Source organism: Nerophis ophidion, linkage group LG11 (assembly GCF_033978795.1).
Source record: "Nerophis ophidion isolate RoL-2023_Sa linkage group LG11, RoL_Noph_v1.0, whole genome shotgun sequence".
Taxonomy (NCBI): Eukaryota; Metazoa; Chordata; class Actinopteri; order Syngnathiformes; family Syngnathidae; genus Nerophis; species Nerophis ophidion.
In genome coordinates, this window is record NC_084621.1 from 22,867,831 (window position 1) to 22,885,881 (window position 18,051).

The window sequence follows — 18,051 nt, forward strand, 5'->3', positions numbered from 1 at the left end:
GTTCCCACGTTTTTTGTTTAGTGACGTCATCTCTAGGGCATTCATTTGTCGTCAATTTATTAGGCTGCCATCTAACGGCGTAAATGAAGCACTGCGCTCACATCAGCACACGGACTCAAAATGACACACTTTACGAATCTATCCTCGTAAAAACTTCATTTATACTTTCTGATTATTGTTTGTATTTGTTAAATATAATGTGACTCATTGTGATTCATATTTTAAATATATACTACTCATTTTGATTCTTATTTTGTCTTTTTTTGTGAAATGACCCCGCGACCCAAAAAGGGAATAAGCGGTAGTATATGGATGGATTTTTAGTCTTCACGCGTTATCTTTAGTGACGTTTGTCGTCAATTCATTAGGCTGCCATCTAGCGGCGGAAATGAGGCACTGCGCTCACATCAGCACACACACTCAAAATGACACACTTTACTAATCTATCCTCGTAAAAACTTAAAGGCCTACTGAAACCCACTACTACCCACCACGCAGTCTGATAGTTTATATATCAATGATGAAATATTAACATTGCAACACATGCCAATACGGCCTTTTTAGTTTACTAAATTGCAATTTTATATTTCCCAGGAGTTTCTTATTGAAAATGTCGCGTTATGATGACGTGTATGCGTGACGTCACGGACTGTTAAGAAATATGAGCGCAGCACACACACACACAGCTAAAAGTCGTCTGCTTTACCGCATGATTACTGTACACAGTATTTTGAAGTTCTGTGTTGCTGAATCTTTTGCAATTTGTTCAATTAATAATGGAGAAGTCAAAAGTAGAAAGATGGAGTTTGGAAGCTTTAGCCTCTAGCCACACAAACACACAGTGATTCCTTGTTTAAAATTCTCAGAGGTGAAACTTTACTATGGATCTGAGCGGTCAAGCGGACATGGATCCCGACCGAATGTCAACCAGCAGGTTTCGGTGAGAAAATTGTGGTAAAAAGTCGCTTCTTACCGGAGATCAGCTGAGCTTGCACCGTCCATAAAGCTGCCGCCAACTTCCCTGAGACACTGGCGTCAAGACACCCTTGGACACACACCTCCGACTATCAGGTACTGTTAAACTCACTAAAACACTAACAACACAATAGAAAGATAAAAGGGATTTCCCAGAATTATCCTAGTAAATGTGTCTAGAAACATCTAAATCCGTCCCAATACAATCGCAATTTTTTGTTGTTGTTTTTTCTCCTCCCTAGTCCGTCGCTAACAATACCCTCAAACACGAATCTTTCATCCTCGCTCAAATTAATGGGTAAATTGACGTTTTCTCAGTCCGAAAAGCTCTTTTTGTTGGAGGCTCCCATTAAAAACAATGTGAGGACGTGAGGAGCCATCAACGGGTGACGTCTGCTACTTCCGGTAAAGGCAGGGCTTTTCTGTTAGCGACCAAAAGTTGCGAACTTTATCGTCGATGTTCTCTACTAAATCCTTTCAGCAAAAATATGGCAATATCGCAAAATGATCAAGTATGACACAGAATGGACCTGCTATCCCCGTTTAAATAAGAAAAACTCATTTCAGTATGCCTTTATTATCATTCCTGATTATTGTTTGTATTTTTTAAATAAATAATACTCATTATGAATAATATTTTAAGTATATGCTGCTCATTATGATTCATATTTAGTCCTTTTTGTGAAATTATTTGTGGTGTTCATGTTTCCGGCTCCAAAGACATTCACCTGGGGATAGGTTGATTGGCAACACTAAATTGGCCCTAGTGTGTGAATGTGAGTGTGAATGTTTGTCTATCTGTGTTGGCCCTGCGATGAGGTGGCGACTTGTCCAGGGTGTACCCCGCCTTCCGCCCGATTGTAACTGAGATAGGCGTCAGCGCCCCCCGCGATCCCAAAAGGGAATAAGCGGTAGAAATGGATGGATGGATGGATGGATGTTTTTCGTTCAGTGACGTCAACTCGCGGGTATTCTTTTGTCGTCGACACATTAGGCTGCCATCTAGCGGCGGAAATGAGGCACTGCGCTCACATCAGCACACAAACTAGCAAAATTACACACATTACTTGTAAAAACTATTTATAATATTGTATAATTAGTGTATGTATTTTTAAAACAGAGTCATAATTATATACATTTATTGTATATTTGTAAACATGTTTTATTATTTACGATTTTCTTCATTGACGTCATATCTCTAATGTCCATTTGTAGTGACTGGTCATAACTGCTTCTATCTAGTGGCAGAAATGAGGCACCGCGCTCAAAGCACACAAAAGAGCAAAATGACACGTTTTACTTGTAAAAATGTAATTTATAATCGTTTAGGTTTTTGCATGTACTTTTTAATACATATTTATTACAATACACATTTAATCTTTATAAACTTGTTTTTCTTTCATTTTCATGTTTTTGTTAAGAGACGTTATCTCCCGGGTAGCCAAGCGTAGTGGCTCGTCATAGCAGGTTGCCATCTAGCGGGGGTAAAGAGGCACTGCGCTCACATCAGCACACACACAGAAGCAAAATGACACGCTATACTTGTAAAAACTACATCTATAAATCATGTATAGTTATTGCCTTTATTCTTTAACACGTAATATTTATTATGCATATTTATTCTTTATTTGTAAACATTTTTTCTTGAGTATTCACGTTTTACAAGTTACAAGTAGAAGCAAAATGACACGCTTTACTTGTAAAAACTACATTTTAAATCATGTATAACTTATTGCCTGCATTCTTTAAAAAATAATATTTAGCATACATGTTTAGTGCACACTGTTATATGTCCATATATTAACCCGTGTAGCGCGCTACATACCTCATTTACTTGATGCGGGCCCGTGATTCTGTTCTTGTGGTGTATTAATGTGCATGCTGACTCAGCGTTGTTTGTCCTGACTGACTTGCCGTAGTTGAGTTGTGTCTATTTAGCATGCTCACCAAGTGCTGTACATTGAGTGTTGATGATCCCTCTCTAGAGTGTATGCTACTGCTACTCCCAAGTCATATATATAAAAGTTACTAAACGTGTGTGCTACCTCGTTATTTGAATACATAACATATTGGCGACGAGTTTAATCGGTTTATGAGTGTTCCTTGCGGTTTTTTTTTTTTTTTGGAAGTGAAGATGGCGTACTTTTCTCAGCGACCAGACGAGTTTAAACCTGAGATTGAATCATGGTCAGCCTACATTGAGCGCATGGAGTTGCTGTTTGAAGCCCATGATGTCGATGATGAAAAGAGGGTCCCATTGTTGTTGAGTTCAGTGGGAGCAGTGACATATGGACTTCTTCGCAATTTGGTTCAGCCTGATTTGCCCAAAAACAAAACATTTGACCAGATTGTGGACACTCTGAAAGACTATTATGAGCCAAAGCCGTTGGTTATTGCCGAACGCTTCAGGTACCGCAAGTGTGTTCAGAAAAGCAACCAGACGGTTACGGAATATGCCGCTGAGCTGCGTCAATTAGCTGCAAAGTGTGATTTTGGTGACAGACTGGATGAGGCTCTGCGTGATGGCTTTGTCAGCGGGGTCAGTTCTGAGGCATGTCAACGCAAGTTGCTCTCGGAGGACAGACTGACTTTTGCAAGAGCTGTGGAGCTGGCTGTCAACATGGAGACGGCCCACCGCGACGCACAGCAGTTGAGGAAGGGTGATGACGTCACTTCAGCTGTTCACAAGGTAAAGGAGAGGCAAAGACGGCGCTCGCCTTCAAAACAAGAGACATGCTACAGATGCAAAGGCAAGAATCATAATGCAAGTGACTGTTACTACAAGAATGCAAAGTGTCATAAATGTGATAAAATAGGGCACATACAGAAAGCATGTAGATCTGGAGGCCCAGCACGTGAAAATAAATATGATAAAAAGGGGAAGAAAAGCAGTGAGCGAAGAGAGGAGAGAAGGACAGGCTATGTGCAAACTGACAAAAATGAAGATGATGTTGGTGATATTTTGACTGTTTTCAGCACAAATGGTGCAGGCCGACAGCCATACAAGGCCATTTTTGATGTAAATGGAAAGAAAGTCCTGATGGAAATAGACACAGGATCAGGAATGAGTATAATCTCAGAAGATGTCTATGAGCAGTCATTCTCACATATGCCACTAGTGGACAGCCGCGTAAAGCTAAAGGGCTACTCAGGGGAGCCAATTCCTGTTAAAGGCCAGTTTATGGCAAAAGTGGCTTATGAAAATCAGACTGCTAACCTACCACTGATAGTTGTGGGAGTTGAGGGTCCTTCACTGTGTGGGAGAGAATGGCTAGATGAGATCAAGCTAAACTGGAAAATGATTAAAGCAGCCGCAATCAACACAGTTGCTGAAAATTTAACATCAGCACAAAAGCCCAAATTGATTCAAGAAGTGCTGGCTAAATATGATGAGGTATTCAAGGATGAGCTTGGAACATTAAAGGACATTAAAGCCACAATTTCTGTAAAGCCTGATGCAGTTCCAAAGTTCCACAAAGCCCGCGTCCTGCCATTCGCCATGAAAGAAAAAGTTGAAAAGGAGCTGCAGCGCCTAGAAAAGGAGGGTGTCATCAGTCCAGTGAAACACAGTGACTGGGCTGCTCCAGTGGTTCCAGTGCTTAAGCGGGATGGAGGACTTCGCTTGTGTGGCGACTACAAGGTAACTGTTAACTTGGCTACAAATGCTGAAACGTACCCCCTACCAAGAATTGAGGAGGTGTTAGCAGCACTATGTGGAGGAAAAATATTTTCTAAAATAGATCTAGCAGCAGCCTATCAACAAGTACTCCTGGATGAAGAGTCAAAAAAGTATACAACAGTGAATACTCATAAAGGACTGTTTGTGTACAATAGACTTTGTTTCGGTGTCACTTCTGCTGTTAGCATTTTTCAACGCATTATGGAGAACCTGTTGAAAGATCTTGATGTAGTAATTTATCTAGATGATTTATTGATTATGGGCCGAGATGAAGCCCAGCATCTCGTGAACCTGGACAAGGTTTTACAGAGACTGCAAGAGAACGGCATGAGAGTGAAAAAGTCAAAGTGTGAATTCGGCAAGACACAGATTGAATATCTGGGACATGTGCTGGACGGGAAAGGCGTCTACCCATCCAAAAATAAGGTCATAGCCATACATGATGCTCCGGCACCCAGAAATGTCAAAGAGCTCAGAGCTTTCCTGGGCCTAGTTAACTACTATGGACGTTTTGTGCCTCAGCAAAGCACAATTTTGGCCCCACTTTACAAGCTACTGAAAGACAAAGTTAAATGGAGATGGCGCGAGACGGAGCAGAGTGCTTTTGGCAAATGCAAGGAGCTCTTGACCAGTGACAAAGTGCTGGTTCACTATGATCCACGTCTGCCGCTTTCGCTTGCATGTGATGCTTCTGCTTATGGAATCGGAGCAGTGATACAGCACACAACACCAGACGGGCATGAACATCCAATAGCCTATGCTTCCCGCACGCTCTCTCCGGCAGAGAAAAACTATTCACAGATAGAAAAAGAGGCATTGAGCCTGGTGTTTGGTGTGAAGAAGTTCCATCAATATCTGTGGGGGCGCAAGTTTGACTTAATATCCGACCACAAGCCCCTGCTCGCGCTGTTTGGAGAACGTAAGGGACTTCCTACAATGGCAGCAGCGCGCATACAGAGATGGGCCATCATACTGTCTGCGTATGATTACCACATGACATACCGCAGGTCAGAGGAGCACGGCAATGCAGACGGGTTGTCTCGTGTTCCGCTGCCTGAGACCAAAGATACAGGTACAGAGACAATGACAGCTTGCATAAATGCACTGTTATATGAGCACCTTGAGGAGGCACCGTTGAGTGCAAAACAAATTTCCAAGGCTACACGAAAGGACACAGAGCTTTCAAAACTGCACAGGTACATCATGGAAGGATGGCCAAAAGAAATACCAGATGAACTGAGGGTGTACTACAGAAAGAGAGATGAGCTATCTGTCGAACAGGGGTGTGTTCTATGGGGAACAAGAGTAATAGTACCTGCAAAAATGAGAAGTGCAGTGCTAAAAGAGATCCACGACGGACACCCTGGCATTGTAAAGATGAAAACAATTGCACGACAATATGTCTGGTGGCCAAATGTAGATATGGATGCTGAGAGAGTCTGCAAGCAGTGTGAGACCTGCCAGCTGGAACAGCGCACGCCACGCCAAGTCCCGCTGCATCCCTGGGAATTTCCTGGAGAGGTTTGGAAAAGACTACACATTGACTTTGCAGGCCCATTCTTAGGTCACATGTTCATGATTGTGGTTGATGCATACTCTAAGTGGTTGGAGGTTTACAAAATGGCACAAATCACATCTACTGCAACCATTACACGACTTAAGAGACTGTTCGCATCATTCGGTGTGCCGGAACAAATTGTCACAGACAATGCGACAACGTTCACATCGGATGAGTTTCAGCAGTTCATAAAGAGGAATGGAGTCCTTCACACGACCGGTGCGCCGAGACATCCAGCTACAAATGGACTGGCTGAAAAATATGTTGCTATTTTCAAAGCAGGCATGAAAAAACTTGTTGGACAGAACCTGAGTGTTGAGGACAAGATATCACACATCCTGCTGCGCTATCGCACCACTCCCCACAGCACAACTGGAGAGTCACCAGCGGACTTGTTCCTGAAAAGACATGTACGAACACGTTTGGACTTCCTGAAACCAAGCATCACCGAACGAGTCAGAAAGAGACAGTATCAGCAGAAGGAGAAACATGACAGTCAGGCTGCCGAGAGACAGTTTGATGTAAATGACTCTGTGTATCTGCGCAACACTGCAGGAGAGAAACCCAAATGGATTCCTGGGGTAGTGACACAACAGACTGGTCCAGTGTCATACCGAGTGCAAGGCCAGACACCAGACCAAGTGTACCGGCGTCACGGAGATCAGCTGAGACCTCGCTACCTTCCTGACCCTCCAGATTCAGAGCCTGGAGGTGAAACTGCGTCAGCTGAGCAGGCGAGTGACCTCTGTGGAACGGACTCCGAAGAACCTGAACCACCAGCTTTTGAGTTGGAACCGCCAGTGCTGCCTGACCCAGAGACAGTGACTTTGAGACGCTCAGAGCGTACTATCAGGCGACCTCAGCGTTACAGGGACTGATTCTTTTCATAAGGGAGTTTTTCATTTGTTATTAAAGAGGGTTGAATTTGAGTTTAAATGCACTATCTGGCATAGCATCTGTGACATTTTTGTGTTTGTTTATTACAGAATTGAAGAATTGAATGTTGCCGTATTGAAAGTGTGTACTGATTTTGCATTGCCTTTGATCTATGGGGGGAGGTGATGTGGTGTATTAATGTGCATGCTGACTCAGCGTTGTTTGTCCTGACTGACTTGCCGTAGTTGAGTTGTGTCTATTTAGCATGCTCACCAAGTGCTGTACATTGAGTGTTGATGATCCCTCTCTAGAGTGTATGCTACTGCTACTCCCAAGTCATATATATAAAAGTTACTAAACGTGTGTGCTACCTCGTTATTTGAATACATAACAGTTCTTGTCTTCGAAATATTGTCTTCGAAAAGAGTACAAACTTCACACAGGGCTGCGCGTCCCAGCGCTGCTCAGCTGTCGCTCCAAACGGCGGAGGCCTTGATCAGCGCGTCGTCCCCCGTCTGCCTGCCGCTGCGTTGCTCCTGGCCCGAGACGACGATCCCGTCCGCTGTCCTCCCGTCTCCTGGTCCAAACGAGGCGAACACCGCCCCGCCGTGCGCTCCAGGTGCGCAAACCCGGCGTTGATAAGGTCTAATCACTTCCAGTTCCTAATGAAGTGGCCACTGTGTGTCTTACTGACGTTCAAACTTAGTCCTTTTCCAAAACGAACGAAGGCTAAAGTTTTCAACTTAATGTACTTAATGCCCTATTACCTCTGGGCTGATACCAAGGGCGACTTTGTTGACCAGTTTGACGCGTGTAAATGATAGAATGTCCACTACTGTAGAAATGTGTTCGGATATGACAGTCCGTTTATTCCAAGTTATCAAAAATAAATCAAATATAGGTTATATTATATAACATAAAGTATGCTGACATTGGCTGGCACATTTTTAAGCATTGTCACGGCACAATATGGTCTAAAAACTGTTTGTCCTCCAATCGCCCTGCCCGTGCTCACACCTGAACCCAATTTAAGTGGGTTACCATGGCAACCACACCATAGGAACAGTCACACTTCCTGCTACTTAACAGGAAGTGGGCGGAGCCATCTGCCGAAAAGGAAATTTAACCCTAACCCTAACCCTAACCCTAACCGAAAAGGAAACCAATTAGAGAAAATAAAATAAAAACAATATAAACAAATAAGAAAATTTGGCTCTGTCACGCCAAATGTCTTCCCCCTACAAAAACCTACCCCCCATTTACTTCCGGGGTCATGATTAATACAGACGTTTTGTTAACGCTATATTATAAAAATACAGAGGTTTTGTTAACGCTATATTTAAAAAAATAAAAAAATAAAATATTTACAAACACTAGCTATGGGATGACGCATTTACTTCCGGGGTCACGTTTCCTCACGCTTCCTCTTACGTCATTCCATAGCTTGTGTTTGTAAATTGTTTTTTTTTTTTTTTAATTTTTTTTTTAATATAGAGTTAACAAAACGTCTGTATTAATCATGACACCGGAAGTAAATGGGGGGGGGGGGGGGGGAGACATTTGGCGTGACAGCTCCAACAATTTTTATACATATTTAACCTTTATTTGTAAACTTTTTGTGTCCATCTCCCGGGTATGAATTTGTCATCGACACATCAGTTTGCTCTCTAGCGGCGGAAAGGAAGTACTGCGCTCACATCAGCACACAAGTAGAAGCAAAATGACACACTTTACTTATAAAAAACAACAACATTTGTAATCATATATCAATATTACCTGTATTATTTAATATACGTTAATCATTTTTATCCATATTTAGCCTTTATTTGTAAGCTTTTTGTGTCCATCTCCCAGGTACATATTTGTAATCGACACATCAGTTTGCCCTCTAGCGGCGAAAAGGAGATACTGCGCTCATATCAGCACACGAGTAGAAGCAAAATGACACGCTTTACTTGTAAAAGTAATAATTTATAATCATGTATGATTATTAACTCTATACTTAAATACATATTAATACTTTTTATACATATTTAATCTTTATTTGTGAATTTTTTGTGTCCATCTCCCAGGTATGCATTTGTGACAGCACATCAGTTTGCCCTCTGGCGGCGGAAAGGAAGTACTGCGCTCACATCAGCACACAAGTAGAAGCAAAATGACACACTTGTAAAAAATAATTTATAATCATGTATCATAATTACCTGTATTATATAATATACATTAATAATTTTTATCCATATTTGGCCTTTATTTGTCAGCTTTTTGTGTCCATCTCCCAGCTACATATTTGTAATGGATACATCAGTTTGCCCTCTAGCGGTGAAAAGGAGGTACTGCGCTCACATCAGCACACGAGTAGAAGCAAAATGACACGCTTTACTTATAAAAAAAATCATTTATAATTATTACCTCTATACTTAAATACATATTAATAATTTTATACATATTTAATCTTTATTTGTGAACTTTTTGTGTCCATCTCAGGTATGCGTTTGTGACAACACATCAGTTTGACCTCTAGCGGCGAAAAGGAGATACTGCGCTCACATCAGCACACACGTCGAAGCAAAATGACACACTTTACTTGTAAAAATTTAATTTATAATCATGTATAATTATTACCTGTATTTATTTTAATATACATTAATCATTTTTATACATATTTAGCCTTTATTTGTAAGCTTTTTGTGTCCATTTCTCAGGTACGCATTTGTAATCGACACATCAGTTTGCCCTCTGGCGGCGGAAAGGAGGTACTGTGCTCACATCAGCTCACAAACAGCAAAATAACACACGAATGTAGTTCAACTTGTCTATTTAATATATAAAATACGGTAAAACATACGCAAAAAAGGGGAGAAGGTGGGCAAAAAGGGGACCATGGATACTTTGGTACAATAACAAACACTTTTTTTTGTTGTAAAAGCAGTATAGATTTTGTAATACCATATCAGTGCATACTTTATTTATGAAAATATACACAAATTGTATATCATTCTCCAAAAACAACAAATAATTTTTTTTTACAAAAAAAAGCAGACTACCCAAACACAATATATTAGGTATAATTTATTTTATACTTTTTTTTTTCTTAATTTTCTAAATATTCATGTGTGATGACTGTGTTGATATTCCATCGTATTCCCTCCGTGCGACGACATGGTAGTTCCCCTCCCCCTCGCAAAGAACATATTCGGACGTGGCGCGCCGGCCCTCCTCCTCGCTAAGACCGCTAAGCTCGTGACGTTGGCGTTGTGTCGTAGAAATCGTGCAACATCGGTCAACACAGCTCTGAAATAATGACAAAAAAACAAAAAAATCCCCAAGACAAAAACATATTTATAGAATATTCTTAGATAATAAAAATAACTTCCAAGTGAAACCAAAGCTACACTATGTGACGCAGATCGTAGCTCGCGCTGACGCAACCGACGGTTGCCGTGACGCTAATATTCATAATAATAATAATAATTTTGCGATACAAAACAGCAGAAATGAACACTGGGAAGCGAGTAAGGCGTCCAAACATTCTTTTAACCAGCAAGAAGTGCGCTAACATCGTCAGAGGGCGGACGCGGGCCTTTTTTAAATGATTGTCTGTTGTGCTTGCAGCGCCCTCTAGTGGACCAACGTTGAGGCGACTGCCCCGAGGCCGCCTGGCGGGGGCGATCTTGAGCCAAGCCTCGGACGACGGGACTTCAAATGATTTCACGGTCCGCCAAAAGCGTCGTTACTTTACTAAAAACCTTACTAAAATCGGTTAAATGACTTCGCACGTAGGCTAGATATGTTTTTAAATTCATGCGGCATGGAAGGGGCGTGTCATGTGACGTCACAATGATGATTGACAGCCCTCCTCCCAAAAAAAAAGGAGAAAATTCCAGCTTCCGATGAAACGTTTGGTACTAAAACAAAAACACAACTTGACACTTTATACCAGTAAAATCTGAAACAATTCACTTTGAGAGCGAGTACGTGTGCGTTTGACTATTGATTAAAACGTATAAAAACACTCGGGACGGGTCAAACTTTGCATTTTGTGGAGGTAAATTAGTGTCATTTTAGGCAAAAAAAAACAAAACAACCCAAAACACCAAAGACTTTGAAATGAATAACAATATTCCCCAAAATAAACAAAAGTTTGGGTTGCAAATCTTTTTGTTGACAATACATGTTTTGTTGTAGGTTACGACTCAACTAAACAAATAGGAGTTTGGACGAGGACGCCCCGCCCACAAGGAGTTGAATCATAAGCAAAAATAAACAAAAAAAATCAACAAAATTGTAACAAAAACTTTTTTTTGTTTGAAATATACGATTTGTATTTCAAATCCATTTTGTGGTTGTAGTATATATATATATATATATATATATATATATATATATATATATATATATATATATATATATACTGTAAATATATGTGTACTTATATACAATATACTATCTATATACATGTATATACATATATACACACTTGTGTGTGTGTGTATATATATATACATACATACATGTGTGTATAGTATACTATATATATATACATATAAATAAATACAAACATATGTGTATATATATACAAACATAATTATTTTATTTACACATCTATATACATACACATTTATATATATATATATATATATATATACACACACATATATATGTATATACATATGTGTGTAATTATATACGATATATATATACACACACATATATACGTATATACATATGTATTTATATACGATATATATACACACACATATATATGTATATACATATGTGTGTATTTATATATGATATATATATATACACACACATATATATGTATATACATTTTTGTGTATTTTTACACAAAATAATATACATACATACATAATGTATGTATATATATATATATGTGGATATACACACACACATAAAATGTGTGTATGTGTGTATATATATATATATATATATATATATAAAAATGTATGTACATATGTGTATTTAGATACAATATACATACATATATATATAAATATATATACACACACATATATATATATGTGGGTACTTCCATACAATGTAATATTTATAAATATATATTATATATATATTATATATATATATATATATATATATATATATATATATATATACATATATATATATATATATATATATATATATGTGTGTGTGTATTGCAAAATCCATGTTTTGTTTGGCTGCATAAAGGCATATTAAATGCGACCACAAAGAAGATGAGCAGCAGACAACACTGCTATCTGGTGGCGCTGCTGTTGAACTGCACGAGCAACATTTTCGCCTTACATCGACACATCATTAAATTGACGTTAGATGAAAAAAAAAATAAAATAAAAAACACAATAAATAAATGCAAAACATATTTTTTCCCCCAGATACATTATGTTTAGCGATGTTGTCAAGAAAATGATATTTTTAGAGTGTGGGACTTTCGTGGCCACATACATTTGATGTTTTTTTTTTTTTTTAATATTACAAATTAAAACCTGATTTAAAGTTCAGGAGTTTGGAGAATAAGTGCAACATCTGAAGTGTACTGACATGTACAGTGTGTGTGAGTGTGTGAAGGTAAAGTGCACTTCCTCATCGCTGACTAAAAAACTCCTCCCTTTTCTGTCCCCACGGTGCCCTCTGGTGGCTGCTCAACCGCATGACACTATTCTGTACACGCATAAATAAGTCAACGATAAGAAAAGAGTTTCCACTGAGAATCTGCCTTGTCTTGCTTCCTGCCAAATACTGAGCTGCTATGTACAATCCCTGTGACGTCATTTAGGAATATTATTATTATTATTATCAATAAAACTTTTCAACACACACGCAAAGCCACAACATTGTTTATGTACACGCCCCGACACGCTTCACTTTGCCGACATCGAGTCTGACCTAAGGACCTTACGCGCGCGCGCGCGCACACACGCACGCACGCACACACACACACACACACACACACACACACACACACACACACACACACACACACACACACACACACACACACACACACACACACACACACACACACACACACACACACATCCCTGATTTCCGCGCGGCGACAAACTGTTCCAGCCAGGTCCAATCAGGACCCTCAGTCCGACTCGCCATTGACATGCAAAGCGGTGCACGCAAAGCATGCTGGGAAATGTTTGTCCTGCCTGTCAGGGGTCCTACGCGGCCGCTAAAAGACTCGAATGACGCCCCAGACGCGGTCTGGTTGTGGTTCTGGTGTCGAGGTCTGTGTGAGGAAACACGAGTGTAGATGTTAGCATGCGTGTGTTCTTGTATTTCTACCCTTCTTGAGACATCAACAAGGAAAAGTAGCTTCCATATGAGGAGAAGTGATCAAGTCAGGACCAAAATCATGGTCCCCGATACTGAAAACCATTGCATCAAATAGAGAATGTCTCATTTGCACCCCCTGGTGGTGATATCTATCAAAATGAGGGTGGTCCCAAAATAGTTGAATGTCAACATATGAAATGACAAGTGTGTTTAAACAATTTTTTTAAGTGCTCCCCCTCTGGCCAACGTATGTAATAAGTGTGTGGAAGAAATTGAAATTCGCACCCTTTGGCCAAAATTAATAAAAAATAAATAAATATGAATATAGAGACATAGTTTAATAACTTAAAGTAAATAATAACCAATTACAAACAAAACAATTCCCTAAAATTTAACTAAAATCAGTGTTTTTCTCACGATTTTTCTTATAAAATTGCGAACAATTTCTCATATTTTTTCTGTTTCCGTAATGCAATACTTTCTCATAAAATTATTACTTTTCTTAAATGTAAAATGATTACTTTTTAATGGAAAATGGTGACATTTGTCATATAAAATTCTGACCTTTATCACAACATTGCCAAATTTGTTGTTGTTCTAGTAAAATAGTGCCATGATGACTTTTGTCATCATTTTGCCAAGTAAAATTCCGATCATTATTATATTGTTGCCGACATTTGAAAGTCTTCTTATAAAATTGTGACTTTTGTCGAGTAAAATTACGACTCCTTTCACAAAATTGCCAAAATTTTAAGCTTTTTCTTGTGAAATTGCGACTGCTGTTGAGTAAAATTCCAATGTTTATCATAACATCGCACAAATGTTCAGTTTTTCTTGTCAAATTTTGACTTGCGTCGAGTAAAATGACGACTTTTATTAACAATACCGGCAAAATTCGATGTTTTTCTTGTGAAATTGTGACCTTTTTCTTGTGAAAATCCAACAAATTTTTCTCTATTTGGATTGTATGTATGTATTATTAATGTTGTAAATACACATCTGTATTTATCTAGAAAGGCTTGTCCTAAAGAGGGAAGCTTTTTTCTCAGGTGTCAAGAAGGTCAGAAATACAAGAGTGTGTGTGAGTGTGTGTGTGAGTGTGTGCGTGTGGAGACCAGTTCTTCGAGTTCATCCCCTTATGTGACCCAGGCGTCCAGCCTCATCCTCTTGACGTTGGCGCCGTCCTGGTCCTGGGGCTCGGTGGAGGCGGGCCTGAGCAGGACCATGGTGGGCTGCAGGAGGCCGGCGGCGCCGGGCTGGTGGTGGAAGTCCGGGCCCCCGGCTCCACGCAGGGCGCCGTCGTCGCGGTCGCTGCCGTCGTACGAGCTGCCGTTGCTGCTCAGGCTGTCGACGGGCGAGCGGCCGTAGGACACCCCAGCCACGCCCTGCCCCTGCATCTGGGCCCCCCCGGCGGCGGTGGCGCCGGGAGTGCTGCGGTCCCGGTTGGGCGAGACGGGCTCGGACTTGATGTTGACGTGTGGGTTGGTGTTGACGGTCAGCGCCGTGCTGTGGGGGAGGGGCGCCATCGGCCTGTTTGGGGCGCAGAGACAAACGGAGGTTTTAGCACGACTCGGTCGACAAAGCGTAAGCAAACAAGTAGCCATGCAGGGGGGGCGGGGCTTGACATCAACTGGTCAACATTAACAAAAACACGCTTTGTACGAACTTTGAGAAAACGCAGTACTTGAACAAAAGTATTGGGTCGAGGTGGAGTCGTTCTACATCGGGGGTGTCCTAACTTATTCCCCTGAGGGACGCACATTAAACATTTAGCGCATGCGGCAGCCGTTTTGATATCCTTCTTTATCAACACCAATACAATATGGAGATTTATTTTAACCTCTTAAGTGAGATTCTGTCATAAACATGTTCAAAGTAAGTCTTATTATTTTTGTATTGTCATTTAAAGGCCTACTGAAACCCACTACTACCCACCACGCAGTCTGATACTTTATATATCAATGATGAAATATTAACATTGCAACACATGCCAATACGGCTTTTTTAGTTTACTAAATTGCAATTTTAAATTTCCCGCGGAGTTTCTTGTTGAAAACGTCGTGGAATGATGACATGTGACGTCTCGAGTTGGAGGGGATATACAGTGGGGCAAAAAAGTATTTAGTCAGCCACCGATTGTGCAAGTTCTCCCACTTAAAATGATGACAGAGGTCTGTAATTTTCATCATAGGTACACTTCAACTGTGAGAGACAGAATGTGAAAAAAAAAATCCAGGAATTTTAAAGAATTTACTTGTAAATGATGGTGGAAAATAAGTATTTGGTCAACCATTCAAAGCTCTCACTGCCCCATTCTTTCTTTACTTAACACGGATCAGTCGTCCTGTCCCCTTAGCAGAAAAACAGCCCCAAAGCATGATGTTTCCACCCCCATGCTTCACAGTAGGTTTGGTGTTCTTGGGATGCAACTCAGTCTTCTTCTTCCTCCAAACACGACGAGTTGAGTTTATACCAAAATGGATACATGGATGATACAGCAGAGGATTGGTCAGATGAAACCAAAATATAACTTTTTGGTATAAACTCAACTCGTCGTGTTTGGAGGAAGAAGAATACTGAGTTGCATCCCAAGAACACCATACCTACTGTGAAGCATGGGGGTGGAAACATCATGCTTTGGGGCTGTTTTTCTGCTAAGGGGACAGGACGATTGATCCGTGTTAAGGAAAGAATGAATAGGGCCATGTATCGTGAGATTTTGAGCCAAAACCTCCTTTCATCAGTGAGAGCTTTGAATGGTTGACCAAATACTTATTTTCCACCATAATTTACAAATAAATTCTTTAAAATTCCTACAATGTGAATTCCTGGATTTTTTTTCACATTCTGTCTCTCACAGTTGAAGTGTACCTATGATGAAAATTACAGACCTCTGTCATCATTTTAAGTGGGAGAACTTGCACAATTGGTGGCTGACTAAATACTTTTTTGCCCAACTGTATTAGCAGCTAAAATTTTTATCGCACAATTACACAGTGTTGCTGAATCTTTTGCAATTTGTTCAATTAATAATTGAGAAGTCAAAGTAGAAAGATGGAGTTGGGAAGCTTTAGCATTTAGCCACACAAACACACGGTATTTCCTTGTTTAAAATTCCCGGAGGTGAAGCCTTAGTATGGATCAGAGCGGTCAAGCAAACATGGATCCCGACCACTTGTCAACCGGCAGGTTCCGGTGAGAAAATTGTGGTAAAAAGTCGCCTCTTACCGGAGATCAGCGGAACTTGTGTCGTGCTGCTGCTGCCGTGACTAATTCCCTCAGAGACTGGCGTCAAGACACCCGTGGACACACCCCTCCGACTATCAGGTACTATTTAATCTCACTAAAACACTAGCAACACAATAGAAAGATAAGGGATTTCCCAGAATTATCCTTGTAAATGTGTCTAAAAACATCTGCAATGCAATCGCCTTTTTTTTTTTTTAAACATTTTTTTTCTAGTCCTTCGCTATCAATATCGTCAGCCACAAATCTTTCATCCTCGCTCAAATTAATGGGGAAATTGTCGTTTTCTCGGTCCGAAAAGCTCTTTTTGTTGGAGGCTCCCATTATAAACAATGTGAGGACGTGAGGAGCCCTCACACGGGTGATGTCATCATCTGCTACTTCCGGTACAGGCAAGGCTTTTTTATTAGCGACCAAAAGTTGCGAACTTTATCGTCGATGTTCTCTACTAAATCCTTTCAGCAAAAATATGGCAATATCGCGAAATGATCAAGTATGACACATAGAATGGACCTGCTATCCAGTAGGCCTTTAATGCTTGAATCTCGAGATCAGGGGTGGCGGGCCACTATAAAATTATATGGCTGGCCACTAAAATCATACGGCAGACCATAATAAAATGTGGTATGCCACCTTAAAATAAGGGGAAGAGGCCGATTGAAATAATGGGACAGGCGACGTCAAACAATACACCAAAAAATTACGTCGCGGGCCACTTTAAATTATGTGGCTGGCCACTGGCAGTCTACAAAAAAAATATGTGGCAGAAATGATAAGGCAGAACAAATTACATGATGTGACAGACCATATTATAATTATGTGGCATGCCACACTAAAATGATGGGACTTGGTACATTAAAAGTGGCGGTCCACAAAAAACGACGTGGCTGGCCACGATAAAATGATGTGGTGGACCACATTAGAAGTATGTTGCATGCCCCGTTAAAATGATGGGTCAGGCCAATTTAAAAAAGTTGCGGTCCACAAAAAAAATGCTGTGGTGGGCCACAATCAAAATGAATTGGCTGGCCACAATCGAAATGAAGTGGCTGGCCACAAACAATAACTCATGTGGTAGACCAGGTCACTTTAAAATGATGTGACGGTTAACATTAAAATTATGTGACATGCCACAATAAACTTATAGTAGGGGCCACTTTAGAAATGGTGGCCGAAACTAAAAAGTGGGGGCAAACAAAAAAATTACACATAAATCACGTGGCGGAGCATAATCAAATGATGTGGCAGGCCACTGTAAAATTATATAGTATACCACTTTGTATGATGTGAAAGACCACATTAGAATTATGTGGCATGCTCCGTTAAAATGATGGGTCGGGCCACAATAGTCCACAAAAAAATGAGGTGGCTGGCCACGTACATTCATTCACGTGGTAGACCAGGTCAC

The 18,051-nt window shown here is 40.4% G+C and overlaps 2 protein-coding genes across 5 annotated transcripts in view; both read right to left on the minus strand.

The window, feature by feature from the left end:
• The window catches only part of LOC133561823 (C-type lectin domain family 9 member A), a 94,589-nt gene extending 86,418 nt beyond the window's left edge, over nt 1-8,171 (minus strand). The window contains exons 1-2 of the mRNA XM_061915402.1: nt 7,482-8,171; nt 2,801-2,830 (exon numbers count right to left, since the gene is read on the minus strand). The gene's annotated coding sequence lies outside the window, so the exon portion shown is untranslated. The remainder of the gene's footprint in view (nt 1-2,800; nt 2,831-7,481) is intronic.
• Nucleotides 8,172-12,507: 4,336 nt separating this feature from the next.
• LOC133561824 (myocyte-specific enhancer factor 2D homolog) overlaps nt 12,508-18,051 on the minus strand; it is a 57,208-nt gene continuing 51,664 nt past the window's right edge. For all 4 annotated transcript variants that reach the window (XM_061915407.1, XM_061915406.1, XM_061915405.1 and 1 more), the window contains one exon: nt 12,508-14,927. In XM_061915407.1, coding sequence (XP_061771391.1) covers nt 14,534-14,927 — 394 coding nt within the window. In that variant the 3' untranslated portion in view covers nt 12,508-14,533. The remainder of the gene's footprint in view (nt 14,928-18,051) is intronic.